Source organism: Anopheles marshallii, chromosome 3, assembly GCF_943734725.1.
Source record: "Anopheles marshallii chromosome 3, idAnoMarsDA_429_01, whole genome shotgun sequence".
NCBI classification, from domain to species: Eukaryota; Metazoa; Arthropoda; class Insecta; order Diptera; family Culicidae; genus Anopheles; species Anopheles marshallii.
This window is the reverse complement of record NC_071327.1, coordinates 68,124,429-68,151,338: the sequence shown is the minus strand read 5'-3', so window position 1 is coordinate 68,151,338 and position 26,910 is coordinate 68,124,429. Positions and strand designations below refer to the sequence as shown.

The 26,910-nt window shown below is 43.3% G+C and overlaps 1 protein-coding gene across 1 annotated transcript in view; it reads right to left on the bottom strand.

Moving 5' to 3' along the window:
* Positions 1-26,512, bottom strand: part of LOC128711338 (zwei Ig domain protein zig-8) — a 120,199-nt gene extending 93,687 nt beyond the window's left edge. The window contains exon 1 of the mRNA XM_053806206.1: positions 26,443-26,512. Within this exon, the coding sequence (XP_053662181.1) occupies positions 26,443-26,512 (70 nt within the window). The remainder of the gene's footprint in view (positions 1-26,442) is intronic.
* Positions 26,513-26,910: the final 398 nt, after the last annotated feature.

The window sequence follows — 26,910 nt, the reverse complement described above, 5'->3', positions numbered from 1 at the left end:
GAATGTAAGAATTTAAAATTGATAGGGCATTGATATTCATGGACAGCAGTAGCTGTGTAGCTAAGCAAATTTCGGCAGGATTATTCCCTTTTTTTTTTTGCTGCTTAATAAGGCAGAAACATTAGTAGCTATTACTTGTCATTAAAGTATCGTGCCTGGTTTGGAGTATGGCATTGTTTTGGGAAGTTTCGCGATGATGAGTTCGAGCTCCAAACTTGGGTTATGAAGCACGGTTTTACCTTTCACGTCATTTTGTAACAGCCAGAGGTGGAAGTGTCAATAAACGAAGTTGGTTCACTACGTCTTGCACTAATCTCAGCATATGAGATCGTGTAGGTCATGAGCATCAATTGTATCTGTCAAATACAACTACATACGTAAATACATGAGACGGTAGCTGGCAGATTGATGTTAAAATTTCTGTATGTAACTGGAGATGATATTACTGGATGATGATTTTTGCATGCTGGATGCTTCCAGGAAACTGGATGTTTTCCGAACAAAAGCTTTGTTTTCCGGGCACAATTATTCCTCTGATGCAGTTGCGATAAACATCTTATCCTCTTAGCATCTTTTCTATTGAATACTGTTGTAATTGAGCATTCATAAGTTTTTAATTAGCACAACAAACAAACCTCTGTTGTAGAGACTTTCGTTGTAGAATTTCATGCATCGAGGAAGATGGTCTATTTATGATTGCATCATGACTTTATTCCGTAACCGGTACGTTCATGTCAGTGGTGGGCAAGAGTCCAGAAGCATAACAGACGAACAAACATCAATGTGAAGTGTAATGAGCGGATTGAAGGAGTGAACTATGTCCATTATGTTAAGGCCTATGCTTACGCTACTATCATTCCACAGTTTATAACCTTTATTAATTTTTTGAAGTATTATTAATTCGTTGCAGTTTTAGTTTTTGCAATCTAGTTCTATAAACTCTGTGAACGCAGCGCTTGAATGTTTATTTAGAATAAACCAAAATTTGTTGAACATATATGTTTTAGAGTAATCAATTTTCACCATTCACCAGAGTTCTTGCTAAAACATTAGTCCTTTATCCTACCGTCATACATTGCAGCAAAACAATATAAAAATTAATTGCTAATAAATCACTAAATAATGTCTCACAACAAATATGTTCTGCACAAGCAGGAATCGATTCACTGCACATGACACGTAAATTAGGCAAAAGTTTCGTACCCAATCGCACGGAATAAGACGATTGGCTTTTGGGAAGGAAAGTTTGCCAAAGCTCATTTTCTTCGCATGAAAGCCGACCCGTTTCACGACGGGGCGACCCGCACGGGACGCATTGTGCGAGTGGGTCCACTTTCCCATTCCAAGCTCTGAGTGCGTCCACTCACACACTGCCGCCCAAATTTACAGCACCGACGATAATGAACTGCGAACATTTCCTGCCGATCGAATCATAAATCTTACCGCAATGTTTCGTTCCTTCCTGCTTCCTCTGCCCTGAAAAGTGTTTTAAGTTTCACCCGTGCCCGAGTTCGAATCGGTTCAAAACAATTTTCCCAACTTTTGCGCTTTGTTTACGCAATCGGGACCCGGGAAAGGGAGAGAATAGTGAAGCAGGAAGCTATAGAACGTTGCCTACAGCGGGAGACACGAAAAAAAAATCAACTGACCCTAATGTTTATTCTTTCCCAATACACATATAGACACATAAAATGGCGTGGAGCGGAATTTGTATCAGTACACTTTGCGAATGGCCACGGTCTGCCGGCGAAAAACGGTAATTGCTTGGGAGAAAACTTTCCATTCATGAGCTGCGCACAGTGCTCGACGGAACGGGACGATAACTTTGACGCAAATGAAACGCAACAGCAACAAAGATGGCCATTTCATTTTATTTTACTTTCGTTTTTTCTTTTTCTTCGCGTCAACACAAACACGGTGATGTAAAGTTTGCTGAGTGCGAAGGAACCCCGAAAGCGTCGAGCGTTCGGCGGAAGGTGAAACACAATTATTGATCGTTCGATCTTGACGGCTAATGGCGTCTCCATCATGGCGACCGGCTTTTCACCTTTCGCTCACCGGGAGCAGCATTTCACCCATTGCAAATGTCCACCCTGCGTACGCTTCCGAACGCGCCAACAACACCGGCAAAGTGAATCCATCATGTGCGGGATGAGAGGGAAAAAAATCACTCACTCAAACTCATCACTCCGTGCGCAGGAGTTTTTCACATTCGGGTTTTCACATTCCCGTTTTCCGTTCTGTGTCAACACATCGTCGTGTTGGCGGAAAGGAAAAGTTCGAAATCCAATTCCCACAGCAACGGTTCTTTTGTGCTCAGCGCTTTCACCGCTCGCTGCCTTGCTGGTGGACCTCCGTTCGCGTATGTCCACAAAAGCTTCGACCTACCCGGGGTGGTGTGACCGCCGCAGAGTGTGCCGTCCCGTCCGGCTCTACCCCAAGAAGCAGATCATGTGCTGTAACTTGATCGGGTGGTTTTAGAGGAAGTTTATTTTATTTCATTTTGCTTTTGCGGGTGGCATCTTCTCCGCATCCTCACAACCTCAAAAAACACGTCCAAAGTAAGCAAATCAAAGCACGGTTTGTGTGTGCGGGTATCGGTAACACGTCCGTTTCGGAACGTTCCGGAAACTGTCCTTCTCGATCCTGGGGAAAACTACATTTGTGCAACGCTGCCGCTCCGATGGGACGTGTTCGAGCCCTGGTCGTTGGTAAACTTTCCTTCTTGCGATTGTTTTTTCGTTTTGTTTTTTCAATTTATTTGTTTATTTCTATCAACATTTCCCGGCAATCAGGTATCATCGGGCAGAGCGATGGACGCAACCAGTAAGACACACTTGAATAGAGAAAGTGAGCTCTATTCATTGGGGAGCGTGCTGGATACGGATGGACGTTTGTTATGTTTTTCCTCCCGCCATTGTTCAAACGAAGCGCAATGTAACTGTAGGAAAAAGTGAAAGCATCTTCGCCACGGCGTCGTTCTTTGTCCCCAATGGCGAGCTTTTATAATATCGTTAGTGGAAAGATGATACACTGTGTAGACCCACATACACGTGGTTAGCAGAGCGAATTGGGACCTTCTTTATCTTTCATCAGCAAATTTGTGCTGACCGACAGGACGACATTATGATGCGTAAGATGATGCGGTTTAGCAATCCACTTGTGGCATCCATCTTAAAAAAGCAACAACAAAAGCGGCCGGTTCGGACATGATGAATCACTGTATTTGGTGTGGGTTTTGTCTGTCTAATCATGAGATGAATTTGAACGCCGTCCGTACGTGTGCCAAATGAATGCAATGGTGCCGCTAATCTACCTCCAGGGCAAATGCGTCATCCACTTGGAACAGGTGAAAGCTATCGCACGAACAGCTGTCACATACGCTCCCGAACATAAAAACATCTTTGGTTCGGGAAAAACGTCCATCTCTTGTCTGCTCACCAGCATGTGTCGACAGTAACGGCAGGTAAACTCATCGATAAAGGTAAACCCCAAAAAATGGGTTCCTATAATGACGATCAGTCATGAATCGTGACAAATTGCAAACGCAGGAAAACACATAAAAAATACCCCCACCGAAGCAATTCTACGGAAAACGACCTCAACCGTGTACCATAAGTCTAAATCGATGGCACGGGAAATTCCCGGTCACACTAACCAAAAGACGATCGCGCTTGAAAAGCCGCTTTCCCGGAAGGACACAGGGGCCAAATTTTCCGAGAAATAATTGGTTTGGTTATTTGGGAGCTACAAAAATGGTCGAATGGAAATTGACAGTGAATACGGTACCGATAGGGGTCGTTCCAGGAAAGTAAGCTCACAGTCTACCCTAACCAAGGTGAACATATTCGATGATTTGTGTTTGGTTGTTTGTGTTTTCGTCCTCGGCGGGTTTGGTTTGCTTTGGCAATGTTTCGTACGGAAATAGGCTTGTATCGACTATATCTGTGAGTAAATCGGATGTGACTAGTTTCTACCATGTGAACGAAATGGTCTAGTCACATGCAAATTCATCTTTACTTACTTATTTAATAGGCACTAAAGTGGTTCGGGCATGCAGTGGTTACATGGTATTTAAGCAATTTAAACCGCTTATTTTCGAGCGCTGCAGTCTGCCGATTTAAAATCCCGGCCATTCTGACGGATAAACCAATGCCATCATTCCACGTCTTTTGGGACCTACCACACCTTCTCTGTCCATGTGGACGATCTAGAAGAATTTTGCGGGCTCGGTCGTCCGGAGTCATTCTCATGACGTGACCATTCCACCGGAGTCTAGAGAGTCTAATTCAGAGCTCGTCATTGTAACAGCTTCTTCATTGTTCTTTCACAGAGATTAAAAAAAGGTTAAATAGGAAAATGGTTGAAAAGAGGTTAAAAAATATTTTGAGCATCTCCTTCTCGGCTTAAATTGCTTGTCTCGTATGTGAGTATGTGGTGGATTTATCTAACTTCTATATAATCCAAATATTTTAAGTAGAAAAAAATGATAGGCTGTAGAAAGACCGGTTGGCTCATTTGGAAGTTTTGAAGTTTTGAGTTTTGACTCATTCCTCAAATCCTCCGGCTATATTCGGTTACTTCGTGCAATCCATTCTTGGAAGTAGATAAGCATGACGCAAAACATGTTGTGCACAAAATGTGGTACAGAGTCCTTTATTTTTCCAGCGTAAATTACTCTAAAATTTTTTGTGAAGTGAAAGCTTTTAGCTTTTTTATTCATTAAATATTTCACCAGCACCTGAAACTAGAGTTCCGAGAAATTAAATTTAACATACCACATGAGATTTGGATCTAATCATTGGTACAACTATCAAGCTTCAATCAACATTTTTCAAACTAATATTCCATCCATCTGGTTGAGTTATTTGAATACATCAGATCCACCCTCCTTTTAATCTCTGATCCTTGTCCTCTGGCACAAATAATAGAAAGAGCGTTTGTGGTGTTTACCAAGCAATAAAAAGAATAGTAGATAACAGCTGAAAGCCTGCCTACGGTCATCCGGTGGCACAAGCAGGCAAATCAAACCCAACTACCATTTTCCATTATTGCCTTCAATTAATAATCGATCTCTTCCGGCACTACCGGGGTACTTGGTACCGAGTGCCAGAAGGACCAAACAAACCTGCCGACGAATCACCGCTCAACGAGTGTTTCCGATTCGTACCGGGCTGATCTGTTATCGCACAATAGCATACAGAACCTGCACACAAACATGATCCGGTGCCCGTGTCAGATTTGCTTCCCTCACTATTCTCCTCGGCGCTGGCGGTATGGGGCATGAGCTTCTCCCCGGGCACATGGTTTGGTTGTGTTTTCTGTGGCCATACGATAACATCCTTAGAAAATGGAATTTTCCAAGCAGCAGGAAAATAAAACACAACGAACAGAACGTCACCGCTATCGTTCGTCGTGACAAGTCGGCTGTCAAGGCAGCAGAAATGAGTCTGTGTGCGGCTGAGAAGGATGCTTTAAGTGGAGCTTATTTTTGTTGTGTTGTTTTGCTTATGCTTTGCGCTTGCATGCGGAGACCGTGTAGCATTCAGGGCCGTACCAAAACCAGTACAGTGCGCATGTATGTGCGTTCGATTTCGACGAAAACGAAATTAAACGAAAGTGCTGCCATGAAAAAGCACACCAGCCTATATGGAGCGGAAGCGAGCCCGCGCCGGGTACGGTGTAAGGGGCCAAAAATATTGTACCGGAGTCGTGCGGAATGGGGTCGGGAAATAAAATAAAAATAAAACTTTATGGTAACGGATTCGGTGCGCGATGGCTTCGTCTCCTCTTTTGCGATTGTGCCGAAAGACCAAATCACGCGATGGTGTACGATAAAGGATTTCGATTATTGTGGCGTAGATGCCGCCGGCCATGATCTCCTTAAGGAAGGGAAGGGGGAGGAAACAGAGCAAGGGACGGGGGAACCGTCAGCATTGAAGCCTTTATCGGTCTTTACATGTCGATTGTTTTGCGGGCTCCGAAACGCAAACCTTAATTTCTTTTCCATAAAGCCGAAACCCGGGCTGATTGTTAAAGATTGCAAATGGCTGATGCGTACTGGTACGGTGCTAAGGCTGAAACAATGCGTGGAAGCGCTTTTCGGAAAATATTATTTTTAGAGCGCCATTTAAAAGCTCCCGACACTAAATCCGAGTGCCTAGTGGGTCGGTTTTACCGCACCGTATTCCTATTATCGCACGCTTAATGATGAGGATCGATAATCGGCAGTGTTGCGTAGGAACTTTCGTCGGATGTGCTTTAGGATGCCCCGGAATGCCCATATATTGGGACGGGCTTCGGAGACTAAGAAGGTTCGCGGCACTCCCTAATTGATGCTGTGAGTTGCCCAACGTCTGAAATCGAAAAACTTCGACCAGCTCAGCGTGATGGTTTTAATGAAAATTAAGTTTATTACAGTACAGCAAACTGTTAAAGATTCGTGCGACTCATTTCGTCCGGCCCTTTGCTGTGCGGCTAGAAATCGTTCGCCCATAAAAGAAGGTTAACGAAAGAAATGGGGATGGAGCTGCTCTTCGAACGGTTTGGCAATATTTAGTGATATGTCCGGGATTAGTCTTATTACGTGCTGCTTTTGGAAGGATTTTCTCACAGCAGCAGCCGTAAGCTGTCATTTTCATGAGGATCGGATTAGGCGCTCAAAAATGGAGCGGAGATTTTTTTGTTTGCTTCACACTGCTCATTCGGCTCACGCTTTCACTTCCCGGCAGACCGGCATGGGTGGATTGTCACAAGTTGTCAAGCTAACGAGGGCCGGCTTAGTGTGACACATCATCCGTTCGCTTCCGTTTTGAATAGTGCTCGAGTGTGTATGAAATGAAAGTTGCTAAAAAGTTTCTGATTGCCTCCCTTTCGAAGTTCCATCAGCTTGTGCAAAAAAAAAAAATATAAATGAAATCATGCTGATAAAATCATTACTTTTTGTGTGGAATCTATTTTTAGATCACATTTTCATCATCAGCAAGATAACTTGTGCGAGGAAATTTTTGTGTGAACATGTTAGTAGAGCTCTTTTGATGTTGTTTGGATCAAGCAGAATATTAACAGAGAGGGAAAAAAGCTTCTCTTCAGCTACCACCAACAAGCAGCGAGAAGCTCCACTCGTTTCCAGCAGAGGGTCCATTGATTTTATAGCCCGTACAGGAGCGTACCGAAGATTTTTATAATTTTTGCCTCATCCATCTTTGTGGGCGTGTGTTTTTTTTTTATTTTTGTTCGATTATGAATTCAGCTAGTACAAAAACACAACAACAAAAATAAACTCCCCCGAAGCATGGTTGCGCTTCAAAGCGAAAACGTCTAAATCAAATAACATAAATCAGATCCGCACGGGGAGCAAGAAAGTGCTTGTTCTAGCTGCGTGGGAAGGTTTTTTAAGCAAAATGGCTATTTCGGGGACTCGATTGGAGCATACTCGATTTTGCGTGGTAAGGCTTGGGCTTATGGGCTTGAAAGCGCCAGAACCATCCAGTGGCACGCTAGCTTATGAGCTACGAGCTAGCGAGTGATTAATGAAATTGGCGAATTTTGGCGCTGTTTGGCAAGAGTTTTGCAGCTCATGTAGGAATATTTTTAATTGGTGGCAGAACAAGTTAGGAAGCTAAGAATGAGGAATCATGCTGCTTGATCTGACAAGCATTCCACACGCGTGTTAAACGCATTAAAAAAAGGGAGCTGATGTTAAAATCCGCAACGGCATACGATGAGCCATGTATGAAGGAATCCTTGTTTTGATATGGGTTTTATATTAAACGTCTATCCGCAAACAAAAAAACTTGGATGATACATGAACATTACTTTGTATCATTGCTTTTGAGTTAAATTGTAGCACTTTGTAGTTGGCAAACTTATGACACCTTTCGACCATTCATGATGAATATCATTATTCTTGGAAGCTAATCAAATTCTGAGCTCGTAGATGCGCAATACACAAAGCAACCAATTAACCATAACTATGAACTGTTTCGTTGAAAAATGGAATCCCTTAAAGCATATCTTAGCATCCAGCATTTAATCACATTTATCTACCGCGTGGTGAAACATTTCCGTGAAGCATATTATCTCGTTCTACTTTTCATGCTTACCGAGAAGACTGGCGGGAAACATAACCCCATTGTTGACACCGGATCATTATCTACTGCATTTGATGGCATCAAAACACCCATCCAATCGCTAATTAACTTCTATCAACCACGTCCATTCTAATGTACCGTGGTGATGCATTGTATAACCCTGGCTTCCATCATGAATTAGCATAATCGAACGTGGAAGGACAGTGCCTTTGTTTGCAAGCGTCAACCGTAATGTAAATGAGATCTCGATTGCAATGTTCGAAACACACACACACACACAAAAAAACGTCTCATTCGACTTTAAGCGGGATAATCTTCCAGAAATCGATGACATTACGACTTGATGTGAGCGGTTCTATTAGCTGGATGTTGAACTCATCAAACCGTACTTTAACTCACCGTCGACGTTTGTGACAGCGTTTGGTTGCATGGCTGAAACCCGATAAGCGCACCGAACGTATGGATAATCTGGAATTTGTTTGTTCTTTCCGGGTGCCGGTAGCTACCATTGGTATGCCCGGTTTGCTATGATTAGACATAGGTATGTTATTTGCAAATAGAATTAGCGGTCGACACACAATGCATTGAGGTGCCCTGGCATGTCCTTGATAATTAGCTTGATTAAGTATCGAAACAGAGTTGGAAACAAGCGGAGATTTGTAATGCACATAATTTAATTTTCTGAAGTGTTCCAGAATTCACAATTCCAAGAACTTTGAGTAACAATCACATGAAGCGTATTTTTCCAATCGCTAGGTTTATGCAATTGGACTACAAAAGCTCATAGAATTCCAAGTACACGATAAGAAATACAGAACAATGCGCAAGGTTGGATACAATTCATTTAATTAATCAATAGTAGACTTTTGACTTATCATTTTTGTTATTAGCAAAGGATGTCTTTAAATAGTACAATTGAAAGCCATGGTGTGGCCGTGTGTCATCTCTCGTAGCCATTATGCTTGAACATGGATGTCAAATTTGGTCAATAGCTTTCCATGCGTCGGTTTGTATTTGAATACCAGCGATGGAATGTGTTTGATTCGTCTTTTTCTGTCTTAAACCAACAGAGCTCTGGGAAGGTTTATTTTTCCTAAGCAAACATTTGTGGCAAAGCCCTATCCTAGGAAGGAGCAAACTGCAGCAGGAGGAAATTGTAGAAGACCTATTTCTTTGCGAACCAATATGAGTCCGTGCAAGATCCTTTTGGTCTGCAACTTGCCAACAAACCGCAACAGCAAACTCCACTCTGAGCGTTTGTCAGTGAACCTCAAAAAAAAAAAAAAAAAAAAAAAACAGATGGAAGGTGTGGAGAAGGGCTGGGCATATTTTGCGTGACCTATCGTATGCCTACTGTTGTGAGGTTCCGTTGGGTAAACAGTTCAAACGCGCCCCCCAACAGCCCCCAGGCAAAATGTATGGTTCGTATCGACCCAGTTCATTCACCATTTCTTGTTCGTTGTTCTTTCATTCTAGATAAACTATGGACTTTGGGTTGGTTGTAATGTGTCGATGTTTGACCGTATTGCTGCTCATCCGTACGATGATGAGGGACCGACTAACCTGAAACGGACGAAACAGACACAGGGTAGTTCGGCAGTAAAGATGAAGTCCAGACAATCACGCTGAAAACTCACTTAAAAAGTGTTCGTTCTGTTCTTCTAATCCAACGGCAAGGTTGCTATGGTCGACAAAGGCCAGGGCTTTAGGGAAGAAGAATCTTTTATCCCTATAAAATTTCTTCACTCTCGTACCGCACCTCGGCAGCAGGGGGAAAAAAGGTAGTTGTGCTATTCTAAGTCTTCAAGCTACTACCACCCGCAGGAAGATTCCAGCGCTGGTGTGCTGTTGAAAGATAATTTATATGATGAAGGTCTACGGCACGATTGGGTTCTGCCAGCGGGATGCCATGATGTCCGGCAAACCTTTTGGGGTGTGTAGAAAATGGGGGAAGATTCGTGGCACAGGATGCTGGGAGCAGGAACCGCCTTTTCAGTTTCTGGCTAATGGCGGCCTGACGGAAAACCGATCATCAACCATCCCGTTCCGGGTAAATGAGGGACATAACATAAACGCTGCAGCATCTCGGTGCCTTCGATATTGGTGGGCTGTCAGGTTTAATCAACTGCTGCAGCTTGATGATGAAGGCCGTAGCCATCGATGGACTGCGGGACATGCTCCTAACTTCTTAATTCCAGTATACCGGATTAATGCTAGTGTAGTATGGAGTGGAGGGTCTATCGTAAATAGCTAATAATACACTAGTGTGAGTGAGAAAAACAGACTCACATAAACAACTTTATTACTTTTCAGAGCAACAACTCATGTTCGTGTAGCATTATTTAGTCACTATAAAAGTTCGTCCAGGGTATTATTGAGTTTTATAAAAAAAACTGTGCTTCAAATCGAAGGACATCGATTTTGAGGGTTTGATTTGGTTTTTATAGTTTATGGGTAACTCAAGAAAAAATTGAGATTGAAGCAAAAATAGGTGATAGTTGATGAACTAAATAGAGTTATTTAACATTATAACGATTTATAGCAAATGTGTCCAGAATTATGGCTTGTAATTTACAACAAGACATACCGAAATGAACATTTTTGTACTTGGATAAGCAAAGAATAGAAAAATTGTTATGCTAACAATACAAATAAAATGCCGTAACTTGCACCCATGGGACCTTGAACAACCTTGCCAATCTCGCAGAACTGTCCGCGCTGAAGCCTGTTCAAAAGTTGTTCACGTTGTTCGCAGGCTTGTGCCTGCCGTGTACGGTACAACCCTACACCCTAATCAAATTTGCCGTCAAAAGCCGCGAGAAACAAAAGAACATTTTTCACATTTTCCCCGGCCACAAGGACATGCGAGCGTGAACAGCAGAGTTGTTGTGCCCGCGAGCGCACGTACGTACGGGTACTTTCGCTATCCACAAAAAAAAAAAAACCTCCCGGTACACCACCGGTCGGCAACGCACGCAGATGATACTTTATGTCGTGATTAGGGCAAGGTAATGAATAAAATAGAAGCAGATTTGAGCGTCCGGAAGCGGGATGGTTTGTTTTCTTTTTATTTCCCCACTGATACGCCCACCCGCATAAAGATGATGATGAAGTACGGAAACGAGGTTGGCCGTGGTCGGGCGGTGTACCGTGGTCGGGCACCGTGGATGGATGAAATTCGGCGCAACGCAAAGTGACACTCGTATTTTCTTGTAAGCATCCCCATTTGTTATGTTTGAAGTTGGAGATAAGCTTCACATGATTAAATAACTGCAAAATAACAAACAAGGCCGAGCGCCGAAAGGACGAAGGTTGCAGGGCTCCAGGTAAAACGGGACCGTGGTGGGGTCCCAGTGTCAAGACAATTTTCCATCTAGCGGTTGTACATGAAGGTATGCACAGTTTCATTCAAGATAAATTTCGGAGAACGATTACTTGAAAACAGTTTGTTGATTCAGCTGAAAATCAATTTAAATAAAAAAAAAAACAATTTAAATAAAATCAAATAAAAACACACGCACACAATTCTGAGATGCGTAATTAATAATAATTATTAAAAATTAATAGCCAGTGTTTTAAAAACATTTACTATTGTTTTCGTACAGCAAAGACTCAACTACATAGCACATCTTCCATGAATTGTTTGATGCGAAATATCATTGTTCCTATTAGCAGGAAAGTTCTGCACGAGTAAAATAATTAATTCTCTTAAAGTGCAAACATTCCATAGAATACGCAAACATCGATATTAAATATGTTTCATTCGATGTGGAATGGGTATACATATTGATTGACGAATGGAAAAATTCGATCTGCATTGTTTCGTAAAATAAATAAATAAATTAATGCTTTCGGTTCATACATCAATAGTTTTGAGTATTTATGTTACCATTTTTAATTAAATGCTTTCTATGAAACTGTGATGATTTTGCATCAATTGAAATATCGTTATAATAGTCACCTTATACGAAAGGAAACGAGGAATATCGGTTAGTAATCAATCCAGAACAGATGGGCTAAAAGCTGTGTTTGATAAATATCCTGCTAATGTATTCGTGGAACCACCCAAATGCTGCTCTAATCTTTCATGTGGTGGTCGACGTCTTCAATTCAAATGAAGTTGTCAGTTAGTTGGTTTTAGAATAGACTTTTCTAAAATCCTTATCTCTGTTCACTCAGCTGAAGCAAGGTTTGTTCAACTCTTTTCTCAAAACTGAATATTAAAAGCTTACACTATTTATTAAACTGTTTATTAAATCACATAAACAATAATGTAACAAAGGTTAAATGTATGTGTATTGGGCACACATTACCCTGTAAATGGAGTAAATACAACGGACGAAGAAAACAAGTTTTAGCAAAGCTACCACCTATGCGCTATCCGCCGAACCGGCGTGCGGTTAAATGGACGTTTCATCACAAATAAAAAAAGCTCTCGTTACAGCATCAACCCACAACCGAACGATGCCATCTTCCTTATATTCTTATGCTTTCGCCTGGAGCAACACCGTCACCCGCGCTACGCCTCGTCGACCGGTGTCATTATGCTGGAACCCGGGCGAGTGAACGGTTCTCTTTCAGGTGTCGTGTCGAAAACCCTCACCCTCCTCTTCCGTTTTTTTTTTTGTGCTGGTGTGGTTTTGTGCAAAAAGAAAATTCGTTCATCCCACAACAATTTCCCGGTACCTTATGTCGTTCCGATCGAACGAGCATCTCTTAGCTCATCAAATGATGTTCCATTGTGTGTCGGTGGCATAATGTCGTTTTTGGTGCAAACCATCGACGTAGCCGTACAGCCTCGCACACACGGCCCGCCACGCAGATGGTGACTATTTGGCTTTTCGGGATCCGGTCCTGCCTGGCCATCCACGCCGTTTACCCACTCGCCGCTGAGACCGCTGATATTTTTATCCTCTTCCATTACTCTTCATTCTAATCACCTTTCGATTGGAAAAAACACCTTTTATCGTATGTTGCAGGGATGGTTGGAGGTTTTGCGCCCTTACCGTTACTCCATTTTGTGGGTAGTTTCCGGCAAGCGGAACGCACTGAACGAGCAGGTTGGGTTACAGATGGGGAGAGGGACAAAAAAATAACCGAGTACCGATCGTTATGATGAATGGCGTCAGCACACATTCATGCTGGTCCCTTCGTTTGCACAAAAAAAAGGTGATTTTTCTTTGCGTTATCGAATAGAAACGGTGATGGTGCACAAAACACGAACCCTCAGACGTTCGGTTCTTACGCCGGACAGGTGTAACGAACTCGAATTTCATTTCATGCATATTTTGTGGTCGAATGGGTTGATGCTCATGTGGGAATTTTGTGGAAAGCACACAGAGTGGACTGTGGTGGCTAAAACATCTCCACAACTTTTTATGTTTGCCACTGCACAAATGAGGGGATTCTGAGTAATAGATGTATTGGAAATGTTTTCCGCACGTATTCATACGAAGATTTTTGTGGAATTTGTTTCTCGATAATGAATAATGCTACCATTTCTATTTCAAACCTTCGTTGTGTTACCTTCACCTTATATTGGGATATTTTATAATAGAATACCTTTCAGAAAGATTTAATCTCAAGGCAAATTAAAAATTAATTCCCTCGACTTGACATCATAACGGGTGGATTCCAAAACTCTCCGAAAGCTTCGAGCGCTTCTATTGAACAAATTATGCTGTAAACACGTGCTTCTAAACGGACACGCGAGCATCATCGTTCATGCGCGTCACACGGAAACAATCGCCGAGTGAGAGCGAGAGGGAAAAACCCAGTGCTAGCGAAAATGAATTCCATTTCGGTAGGCCGCTTCAGGCGCCAGGCAACAACATTCGCTTCTTCCCGTCAGAATTGCTATAACCCTGCGAGGCCCGTACGTAACGTACAGCTCGAACCACCAAGCAGGAGGGAAAAGCTTTCTTTTCGCTCGCTGCTTCTCACTCCCGTCCCCGCGCAACGCGGCTCAGGTGTAATAAATTGGACCGCAAAGTAGGGAAATAAGTGGAATTTTAATTTAGTTCTTCCTGACGGGCATGGCGCGTGAGTTTTGTTCCTACGTTGCTTCATGCGCCATGCGGCCCGTCTTTGAATCGTGACGAATTTTCTTATTATCATGATACTAAGCTTTTCATTTTCCGGCACTTTGCTTTTTCTTTCGCCTCCCTTTTCTGCACGGGAGTGTGATTTCGGGATTCGTTACAACGGCCGTCGGCGCTAGAGCGAATGCAGAGAAGGAACACAAATTTTGATTGATGTCGTGTTTGATATGGTTTTTTTTGTCTTGCTTGCTGCTGCTTTACTGCTCCGCGTACCAAATGCCAAAGCAGTTGCGGCCCTGCCCGAAAACCGGTCGAAAGCTTGGTTAAGCGAATCAGTCAAGCAACGGCAAACGGAAATCAAGCTCGCACGGCCGTGCAGCGACGCATAGCAAAGGAATGTTGGAACTTCCTTACCGAAACGCTTGTTTTCTTTTTGCTTGCCGACGTTCTGTTTTTTTTTTATACCAACCCTGTAACCATCCATGTGTAGGGGGGCAAATTGTTAGCTCCCGCTTGGTGGCGCAACGGAATCCTACAGGCCGCCGTGCCAGGGGGGGGGGGGGAAGCGTTCGGTCGTAATGAGAATTAACTTGTTTTTCATTCGAGTGCACGAATGTAATATAATTTCACCAACGTTACGGGTATGTTTTGCCGAAATGATTTCCAACGAACCGGTTTGCACAACAGTTTATATCTTGCCCGGGCGACGAAGCATCCAGCTTTATTTCCCACGCGTCACACATTCTGTGACTGGGTGCGCAACACAGCCACACATGACGCGGGGTCGTCACCCTACGAAAGGGATGGCAAAGCTTTGCGAGGCTTTCGTTTTCTTTCGTCGGTGTAAAAAAGTATGAAATAAAAATAACACATCCATCCACCAGAGGGGCAGAATCTTTGCCAAGCAGCAAACCAAAACCTCAATTAAGCACGGTGACTGGCATGTGTCGGTTCTTGTTCGCCGAACCGGTTACGAGCGCTTTCATGTAAAAGGGCTCATGCAAAAATCAACCTTCAATTACCACGCCATCGCACATCGCAAGCCAAAACGCTAAGATACCAACGCATTATCTGGCTCGGCACGGTTGGTTGAAGTCGAATACAATTATGTATGCATGTGTGTGTGTGTATGTGTGTTGTTGCAAGTTTAGAGATTGTACCAAAAATAAGGAGCGTGCTGAGCAATGGCGCCGGTTTGAAAGCGCCTAGTCAGGCCAGGCCCGCTTGTTTGGAAATTGCTTCCTATTTCCTGGGACACATCTTTAGACAACCAATTACTGGGCGGGAAAGTGATATTTTGCGTGATCATGGGTGCTGCCAGGAAGACGAATGAATGAAAAGCCAACCGACGGAAAGCAGTTGGGTTTGATGAAATTTCCGTTTCGCAGAGACGTTAAAAGATGGATCGAGTTTTTGAGAGGAACATTCATCATAATTTTTCTGGATGCTTTGGAAGCAATCATTTTTCAAATGATCAGATCCTTCAACTTTATGTCCAACAGTTCCACGTATCATTATATTTTCCAATAAAAATTGTCATACAGTTGTAATTGTTTCTAGTGCATCTCGGTACACAATACGCAAGAATTCGCAAAATACTGGTACGTGGTTTGATGATAACACTGTATATTCATCCGTACAAATAATCATGCATTCAGCAGCATAAACTATTCAATTGGTCTCTCAAATTGGTAACATTCGAAGAATATGGTCTAGGTTATCTCAAACTTGCATTTGTGTTTGCGTGTGGATGTTTTCTACTAATTAACTAACTACTACTTTTCTTTTACTGGATGTTTTCTATTGGGGACAATAAATGCCTAGATCAGGGCATGTTTATCGATTTAAGACAGAGCCCGATTTTAATGTACCGCACGAACATAATAATACCAGTTGTATAGATAAATAAAAAGAGCACTATTTTGATGTTTTTTTTAAATTTAGTTGTGCAATTAACATGTTTGGAAACATTAATTATGTAGTTTCTTTTTTTCTTTCTTGTATTTGTAAAATTTCTTTTACAATGAAGATAAGACATAAACGTTGCTGTCATGATTCATTACCATACTATCTGTTGCACTGCAAAGACATTGTAATCCAGTTTTCTTTCAACACCATCATCTGTTCCCGCAAAGCCCAAGAAAAAAAAAGTGCGGGCACAGTTCGCAAAGCTTACGCGGGTACACTTTGACACCACATCAAACGGTCAACTTGTCGAAAGCCGCGCACCGCAGCAAAGTTTAGCTTTCCGTAAACAGCCTAACGCGACTAGAACCCTACCGTACAAAAGCCTCAACTCATCCGTCAGCTTGCCGGATCTACCGTTACAAAAACGGCATCGGAACAACACACGCCCAACGCCCGGTGCCGCGCTGCGTGCGTTTGCAGCATTTTGCACCATTTATGTGCTGGCGCGGCTGCGGTACATTGCGGTCGACCCTTTTTCGATTTCCATCGGTCCCTGTTGTCAACGTCCGCACCCCAACCGTTGCCCGAGAGCTGGTGGCGCCGGTAGTTGATGCGCTAATCCGTTGTTTGCCTTAGCCCACGGGGTGCGTCGTTGGTTGGGCAGAAAGGTCGTTCCGGGTACAGACGGTCTTAGTTTCCAAATTTAGCGCTGCTGCGAGCGAAAGGCCGCGCCACTGCATTGTTTACCGTCACCGGGAGCGGGAACGGGCTGGGCCATGTTCTGCAAAAGCTACTTTCGGGACGGATTACAGTGCGCAACTTTGAAATTTTCCAAGCGCGGTAAGTCGGTAAACGGTGGAAACAAATAAATTACAAAAAAAAGGTACCCACAGCTTGCCAGTGTCGGGGGCAGGATTTTTGGATTCTCAAAATGCGACAGTATTTCAGTGGAATCGCCCTGTACGGAACCGACGGTTAGCTGATCCTTTCGCACGTGACACTTTCGCTCCCGGATACGCTGCGGGATTTATTTGTGTTTTTGTTTTGCCACGGCCAGGTAAAGGCATCGCATTGATGAGAATCCTTCCGGGAGGTGTGTAACGATCGCATGGGAAAACTGGCAGGATTTAGCCAACGGCAAAAGACCCACATGGCTTACAAGCGGTAGAAAAAAATCCCAGGCAATACCATTGTCATCAGGATTAGAAACGAGCTGCATGAGGTGTCGTTTTTGTATCATTTCGTAGAAACAAAAACCTACATCATGCAATTGATGGCATCCTGCTGTGTATTAGTCGAGCCCATCGTTTTTGTTTAGAATTGCCGATGTAGCTAAATGTATAATGAGATCCATCCAGGGAAGCTGGTGAGTAAGGGCTAACAGCTAACCCAGCACACTGTAAACCTTATATGAATTGCATGAAGTAACTTTGCACTCAATTTGCATCGGATAAACGACTGCTAATTGAGGGAATCATAAGCATGTTACGTTAGCAGGAAAGTCTTACTCTTTAATGATAGAGCTTTGTCGCTCTTCATTAGAAAGTGTCAGACCTGAGGTATGAGCAGCAATTACAGCACTCATTATAATGGCAAAGTTCTGCTTTCCAATGCATTCGGAAGCGCAATTTGCACTCGGTAGCGTTCAGGTTGGACAGAATGTGTTTTTTTTTGTACTGAGAGGAAATTTTACGACGAAAGTTAAACTGTCATCACGGTGGCAATTAATTTTACAGGAAAACCCATGCACTTTGTTGGGTTAAACCATGTTATAATTTAGCTTGTAATTTCACTTATATGAAATTTGACCGTAAACCGATGAAAGGACTGATAAAAGCATGATTTTTCAAAAGAAATACTATGAAATTCTGGCTTTTCAGAACAGTGCAATATCATCGAAACAAACAATACGATTTCAAATAAATTATGGAAAAATTGTGAAAGATAAAGAAGGAGACGCCTGGTATTTTCTGCCCGCAATAGATAGATGGATAGATGATCATTCTCGTGACTGTTCGTGAATCGCATCCCGTTTGTGGTTGCTATGATTGCTACGATCTTCCCTCAAGGTGACCCATCAATCGATAACAAACCACGAAAATAATATGGAGGCGCCTGGTAGTCTACGTTGTTAAAAATTTGTATATTTGTATTATTAGTTTGAGGAAAACATTCGTTTTATTGCAATACCAACTCAAATTTCCTCCATAGAAGAAGCACAGTTTTGCAAATAACGTCTAATCTTTCCACAAGCAGCTCGATTGTGGTTTATCGATTTCAATGCCAAAGGTCAATGTAAGATTTACTGCACGGCCATTTTGCAAATTCCCAGAAGGCATTTCCAAACAAGCAAACATCAAAATGAATCGCCACACACCTGGTTCCCAAGTACGGGCTCGCCTTTACACCGAAGAAATCGGCAATAAAGTAAGTTATCTTGTTTAACGCCACATCCATCAAAGAGCCAACCACACAATACCTGGTAACAGCTGCCTCGGATGCATTCTGCTCACGGTGCAGATAACGGAAAAGTTCGTCACACTGGCGGGTCCCAGAAAAAAATCGGGGCTCACCCTCCCCGATGGTTTCGCTTTTTCTTTTACACGTTCTAAATCAATTCCCGCAACCGTACCAGTAGGCCGTAGCCAGGCGTTTGGGAGACCTTTGCCTGCGGCAAGCAATAAGTAGCTCGACTAAACGGTCAATAAATCTTCGCACGAGTAAGTTTTTGAAATTTTCGATACGATCGCCGGCTGCTGGGGCCGGCTGATGGGCGTTTGGCAATAAATTTGCACCGGGACGCGGTTCGAGCCGGTGCACACTTGGTCGAAATTCAGAAAACAGTGCGGCTCGGTTCAATCGTGACCCTTCGCAGACTCGTTGAGTGTCGCAAATCGCGTGCGGCTGAAAGAATGATGAGAAGTCAAAAGGTATCACAAAACAGTTGACTTGGTCGAGATGCAAGATACGGGACGGAAGCTTGAGTTAGGTTTGGGCTGATCGATTGCTATCGACATAAATTATGTACCGTACATGGTTAAACGTTGGTGGATGCGTGATAAATTGGCTGATTCGCGAAACCGACAAACGACGCCCGGGTATAAAGCGGGAGGGACGTGACCGCAATGGTGGGGCTTTTAAAATTGGGTTCCGAAAATGTCAGATAACTTTGAGCAACAAATGAAACGTCAGAGGAAAAGAAATTTCATTTGCCGGAGGTTTCGAAGGAAGCGATCAGAATCAGAATAAGCTTACTAGCTTATTGTTTACAACAAAAGCTAATAAAAAGATTATAGAGTTCCAACAAATATTAATTGTTCACCATGTTCTTTTGCTCAGCATATTAGACACTCAACCATATTATTAAACACAACCTTCCCCCGGGAAGTCTGAAAAAATCCTGGAAACCCTAAAAGCGTTTTCCAAAGAATGCTTCTTTCTTGTAACTAGAATGGAATGATCGCATCGTACCAAATTTCCTGGTAATATTTTTCATCTTCGCGATGCCCGTGTCAGGAAACAACCACTCAACGCTTACGCTAACGATCACAGCTACAGCCGAAAACAGCGCCGATGGATAGGGATGTGGGAAAATAATTTCACGCGAAATTTAAATTTCAATTCGACTTTCACTTTACACCCGATTTCGATCCTGCCTCTGTGCATCCGTTTTGCAGCCCCCCGGTGCGCTAGCGTGACGTACGCTTACTTTGGCATCGATTTGCCGATAGCAATTTTCACGTCAACGAACATTCTACCCCATTTTGCGTGTTGGCACACTCACACACGCATCGTCACGATCGATGAAGCCGGCGGAAAGGCAAGATCCAAAAAGATAGCAAGCATCAAACTCAATTCCCGTCCACGCTAGGATGCTTTCTAGCGCTGGTGTTTAGCGTGGGCATGGAACTTTTTCAAGTTTGATATTCACACAAAACTCCTTCAAAGTGACATACACACAACCACACGCGCTTGGTAGTTTCACCACACACACACACAGTCTCATACGGCAAATAAAAATGGCGCTTCTTGAGTGGCTGCGAAACGCATCACTGTAGCTTGCCTCGGTGCCCATCATCGGGCCTGGGCGAAGGTGTATATGTAGCCGAACGAGATTCAATCAAACTGCAATCAGGCTTTTGAAACTTCACCACTGCCAACAGTGCCCTTGAAACGGTTTGCAAATGCCACTGGAAAGCAACCGTAAAGAGCCCTGTTGAGCCGTCACCGCCAGAAGGTGTGATGAAATCAATTCCGTTGGCAAATTGAAAATAGTAGTAACATACTTAGCAGCGAATTGTTTGTTACTTTTTTTTGCCGCAGATATCATCTGGGGTTTTCTTTTTTGTTTGTTACGCCTCTTTCCGATCAGGTGACAAAAACTGATAAATAAATATGTGGTTGTACACAATAAAAATCTTTATTTATCACTGAAAAAGAAAACCCAAAAAGTTTATCCCTTTTTTTTTGGTAGAATAAACGAGAACTAGCATAGCTAATTTCTTACAAAAATCGCACTCAAAAGTGCTTAAAATGTCTAAAAAGTAATTATAAAAAATAAACTCTGATTAGAACTGAACTAAACTTACTTAGTGCCACCAGGCGCAAACAGTCGATCACTGTACAGCTTTCCATAAACATGTTGTTGGAGCGTGAAACACCATGTTTTTCGGTTTATCCTATGCTTATTTCTTCTCGTTCAAACGCTTGCTGTCCTACATTGTTTCCGCTGTTCACACGCTTGTTACTTTCGTGTTCACTTGCTGGCGCACTTTGGATTTCCCCCGGAATTCAGCAAACGAGACAGGCGCTCGTGAAGGACTCGAGTGAAAATACTGCTTACATTGCAGACCGGTCTAAAACGTGGACGGCTTGGCGCATTTATTCGCCATTGATTATAATATAAAATTATGTTAATTTATGCTCGGCACACCCCGAGGCACACACACACACACACACATACTTTCTTTCGCTCGCGCGTAAAGCCGCATCCTTTGGGACGGTTGAAGTGCGACACGGAATGTTATTACTACAGTGTGGAGTGCCCGGTTTTTTTTTTGTTGTTGTTCCGCTCCTTCTGCTACTGATGTCAGCCTGGACAAGTGTCACACCATCGTACGTACGGCTTTGGCACACGCTTTTGAATCGATTTGCAATTCGGCTGCTCGAGCACGCTCGCATCCGGACCGGTCACTGTTTTATTCAGCAGCCCCAGTCAGCACACGCCTGGAAACATATAGCCCATCTAACCTTCACCCCTATACGCAACCGATGCTGCTCGACAATTGTCAACCGTCGTGTGTGTGTGTGTGTGTTAAAGGGAACAACAGTGAAATGAAATAATGCAGCAACGGAAAGCCACATCGGCCGGAAAAGCCATCCGCATAAGCTACCGCACCGCCGTGCGCGTGCCTGACGAGCAAGTTAAGTAAATTGTCATCGCTAATTTGCATCTCGTCCCAGTGGCACTGAGCGGTACCGGTGGGTTTTAAGCTGGGTTTTTGGCAATGCTAACGATGCCTATAGAACTTCGCCGCCTTACAAGCATCTTCCCGCGTCGACGACCATCCGTGTGTACCCAACACCGGTACGGAAACATGACAGCTGTCTGGATTTAGATACCAACCCCATCATACGCGGGGTTCCGTCGAAAACCCTTCGTCGTCCGGACGAGCAACGGAACATGGCAACCGTATTCAAGGATTTCAGGTTCCATTCTCTAAACTCCAATTCCCGGACCTTCCCGGTTTATCATTCTGCAGGTTGTTCAGCGTAAGGCGCCCTACTCGTGAGCCAATTCCGGAAACGTCTCGATAGCACGCTTCGGGGAACGCGCTAGTTATAAAGAACCAGTTTTGCCATTGCTTTCGTCGGATTTTTCGGAGTCTTTTGTCGCTCTCACTCTCGCACCTTCCCAGAAAGTCTCATAATGGAAAATAATGAAACCGTTGTCGATGGGCAATTACGAGCTAATGCGATGAATTGTAACACGCTTTCGATTAGATCTTCCGTTACACGAATGGAGCGGAAGGTGCAGAATGGAGTGTGAGGGCGCGACAACCCAAGTGATTGATCTTCGGCGAAATCTCTGCGGCTGCTCAAGAAGTTCCCCCCTTACGAAAAGGTAATGCTATTAAAGCCCATTGTACGGATTAAGGTAAGGCAAATGTGTTCAAAAGGAATGTAAGAGCTTCTTTGAGGCGAGCTTTTGATGCGTAACAAGGTTGTTGGTGTAACTAAGTTAAAAGTACTGCCAGCCAGTTTGTAATCGAGAATGTTCGCAAATATGCTGATGCAAGGATGGGATTTGGTGAGGACAGATTTGAATAATTTAAAGGCCTTCAGTAGTGGAAGCGATGTTTACATTACTCCTGTTACTCCTGTGAGCTTAATGTAAGATACTTCACTTATTAAACTCAATTGTATCAAAAACAGTAGAAATGTTCCTGTGTGCATTTAAATAAAGAATTAATGCATTAGAAAAATTTCGTCTTCTAACAAAAAGGAAATAAGTCTCAACACTAGAATGACAAGGCTTGCTATCCAATCATCTTCAAATGCTATTCTTTAAAATGCACAATACATTATCACATTTGAAACCAACAAATTGGATTACTTGACATTTTAATTGGACATCTTCAAACATCGACAATCATTTGTGGTCGAAATTGTAGTTTCGAAAACAAACGACATGTCCAGTTTCAAATACATTTTTTATATCAATTTGTGAATAGAAAAAAATTCTGTTCTGTGCCTCAAAACAGTATGAGAGTAATACGAAATACCGCAAAATTACTAAAATAAATTACATTAATGATATGCTGTACCAATCAAAGTGACGCATTGGTCGTTGCAGTGTTCATGCAAAGCCGAGAGTATGGCGAAAAAATCAAACACCATACCTGTAGCCTTAAAATATCGTTCTACAACTTCTCGAATTCTTGAGAGCTCAAGACATCTTTGAACCGTTCGCAATCATTGCCGCAATGGCATTTGTGTATTTGCAAACAATCAGCCCCGTTGATTGGGTCGACACTGGCGACATTCAATCGTAAAGAATAACCCAAAAGCTCATTTCCACAAATCGTGCCCCCTTATTTGCACTGCCCTTTATCTCATTCTCAAACACATCCTTAAGCTGATTTATGGTTTCCATCGGGCGCATACGATTTCGTTCCTTTCCGACTTCCTTTCCGTTCTGCAAAAACTCCGCATGCAAATAGAGCAAAACCGGCAAACTGTTCGGAAAGCTCAAAGAACTTGTTTGCGTGAATGTATGCAAGGAATTTCTTAAAATAATTAAAACAACCACCGCCCATCAACGCCCGCTGCAGGCTTTTCGGGGTGAACATCTAGAAACCCAAACTGCAAGGTGCATCGGAAGGTTTAATTATGTAAATTTTGGGTCATCTGAATGCATTTACTTTACCCGTAAGGTCTCACCCGGAGAAGCGAAAGAAAGGCACATTCCATGGCCTGCTGGGGTTGCTGTGCTTTGGCGAGCTGGTAGGGAAATTTGTCCGCAAAAAGATACAAATGGGCATTCAGCTATCTTTGAGGGAAGATCTCAAATTAGTTTCCCCATTACGCCATCCCGATTCCAGGGCGACCGAACGGGCTCGGATGGTAAAGTCGACGTCAGCCAACCCGGTGGGCTTCAGATTATCTTCAAAGCAAATATTCATATCATGTACCGGTTTTGGGTTGCGATAGAGATTTATAAATTTCCCAATTTCAAGCAAACCCCCAGCACCCGGCTTAAGTCATCCAGCACCAGCCAAACGGTGATGTTGATAGAGGAGGAAGAATTCTTCCCCAACGCAAAGAAAAAGCAAGAGTCGTGTTTCATTTCAACTATTCGGAACATGGTTCATATTTTCCGCTGCTCTACCTTTAGCTACCATTTAAAACACCAAACCGACCGTACCGAGAACCTTGGAAATGGAAGGATAAGGAGTCGTTCTCCTACCCTGCTGGATTCCTTTCGCACCCTAAACGATGTGCCGAAGCGATAGCATGTCCCGAAACGTGACTTTGCTTTAAAAAGAGATTTTAAATTGATACAGCACGGACCATACACGGGACGTGGGTGAGAATGAGCCAGTTGTGGCCGTTCGCTCGCGTGCCCATCCCTTCCTGCACGACAAAGGACGAGCACGTGTGCATGTAAGTATGCACGTCCGGTGTCATCCCCCTTCTAGCTGGTGGCGCGTTTGCATCGTTTGCATCATCTGCATGGTTCATTTCGTGTCCGGTCTCCACGATCTGGCATGTTGCTGGCAGTTCCACCGACTAACGAGCTATTTCGAGCTTTGAATATAATTCTTTCGGTTCGTTTTTTCTTCTTCTCCTCCTCCAGCTTAGTACACTTTCCATTCCCACGTTCAGAATTTTCCACGTTCTAAAGGAAACGGTCTTCATCGTGAGTTTCGAGTGGATAGATTCATCGTCACGTGACGCGGTACGATACGTTATCGATTTCCGTCCCGATAATGGAACCCCCGTACGGGCGTCTCTCTCTCTCGCGGGTGTGGAGAATCTGGATTATAGTAAAAAATGAAACCTATCGAATGACTAATGGACTTCTTCGACGACGACGCCGTACAAGCACGACCAACATGCCCATCCACCCGTAAGCGCATCGTGAGCGTAACATAAACTGAAACTTCCGTCTACACACGGCAAAATGGCAGTTCGACGATCGGAACGGAAATATTTCAACCGGGGTTTCCCCAGCTGGAGCTCGCTTCACCATTTTCTCGCTTCCTTAAACGAGTGCTCAAAAATTCCTCCACCTCCGAACTGGCTTGTTGTGCAATTACTGGCCCACTCGTTGCAAATGTGTGCGAGCGCCCGCGTGATTCGTCGGTTCGTTTCGCAATTCGTGTATTTTTTTTCCTTCCTGTCGCTTTCCACCCAGCCGAAGCAATTAATCTTGATGTAAAATATCGTTCCGAAACGATCTTGCTGTGCGCGGCCCAAAATTGCTCGATGGAGAGGCCGCAGTTGTGAAATGGAGGGAAAAATCAACAGTCTCTAAAGTTTCCTGTCTGCCACGGAGCAAAAAAAAAAAAATCATCCCCGAAATGGAGTCGGACCGGTGTCCTTGCTGCGGACATCCGGGGCGGAATAGTGACCATGGTTTGTGGAAAGAAGGAACCACCCTTGGCATGATCCTATCGGCTGATCCACCGGAAGACAGACAACACCCTAATTCCCAACCCCGAAACCGGTGCCCGGATGGAAAGCTCCGGATGAGGTAGTATTTTAGGAGCTAATTGAAGTGATTATGTATCACCCACTTGACGGTGTTGTTTTTATTCCGGGACGACCGGCACACAAAATCCCTGGCACGAGATAAAGAATGGTGCTAGTTTGTTGTGTTGTTGTCTGTTAGTTTTTTTTTGGTTCTTGTTTGAAAGCGAAACCCCCAGCTCACAATATGCTTGGGAGAGCTCCATGCAGGAAGCGGGATAGAATGGAAAGAAGCAATGGCAAGCGTGAGTCACGTACAGAGGATTATTGATGTAGGGTTTTTTTTTGCACTCCCTGGGACAATGGCCGGCGTGATGACACTGCACTACTATTAGTCTGTGTGTTTCCGTTGCTTTAGCTGATGAATAAAAGCATGTAACATGGTAAAGTTCAGTAGGTTTGTAGCAAACATCCGTCTGACGTGCGTGGGGATTAGACACGGACAAGGGTAGCGCCATTATTCCGCAGCAATATTCCGTTTGTTTCCTTTTGCGTGTGGTTCCATAACATTTGCTTTTGCTTCTCAATAAATTGCAGAACATACCAATTCATTTGTGCGATCATTTGTTGGCTTATCTTCTGAAGCTACATTAAAGTAATGCCCTGGAGAAAAGTTTTGTTTTGTGTCCAATTACATATCACGCGTATTCAACAGATTTTATCCGATAATTTTATGTAAAGCCAATCTTTCAAAGACTATTTGTAAAGGGAGTTTTGAAAATCAAGAAACTAAATTGATGTTTTAAACGCTGGAAGATGAAGGAATATTGTTAAGCAGGAGGGTCTACGTGGATGGGTGTTTGAGGCTGTTCCCGCTAATATTGGTAATGAATATAGTAGTATGAATCACTTCAACTCTTTAATTCCATTAGCTGGATAATTTCTTTTCGATAAAAATATGTTAAGATGAACTTTTAGGGGTCCTTTTTCTGTCAACCTTTTGCAATATTTATGATTTAATGTTGATGCAACTTTTGTTTATCTTACTACAAATACAAAGGTTAGTAGAAAGTTAATATATTGGTGAGAGGACTTTATCTTTCTTCATATGAGAAATCTTTTTTAAAAACCAACAAATTAAGCAAAGGGCAACGTTTGATAACTAAAAAAGTAATTAAGTTCTCTATGATCATCTCTTAACTTACCTGAATCCAGCGTTGTGGCTAGCAGAATCGATGGCAGGCAGAGAAGAATCAATTTAAGCTCCAGCATCATGTTTCACGCTTTTCAATCGGCTAGTTTCTTGCTAAAGAAATTCCTTTAAATGTTATTTTCAATTCCGTTTCCGCTGACTCGCGTTTACAACCGTAGGAAAAGAAATATTTCTCTCCCCGATTTGTGTCCGTTCTTGCAACAGTCTACAGCGCGTTAGCTCAGTATGCCATACATCGATCACTTTTCACATTCTGTTTGGTTTACTGCTGTCACCGGGTTCCAGCAGGCAGCTGAACCTGAAGCGGGTTCACTATCGTTTCACTAAAAACACCCCACGAGTCGACCCCGTCATCCTGCCGTTTGGCACTAAATGTCCCGTGCCAATTCAATTTATCTCACTTTACGCGACGGGGAATCGTTCTTGTGGACCACGGCGAACGTGAATCGCGTATGAGATG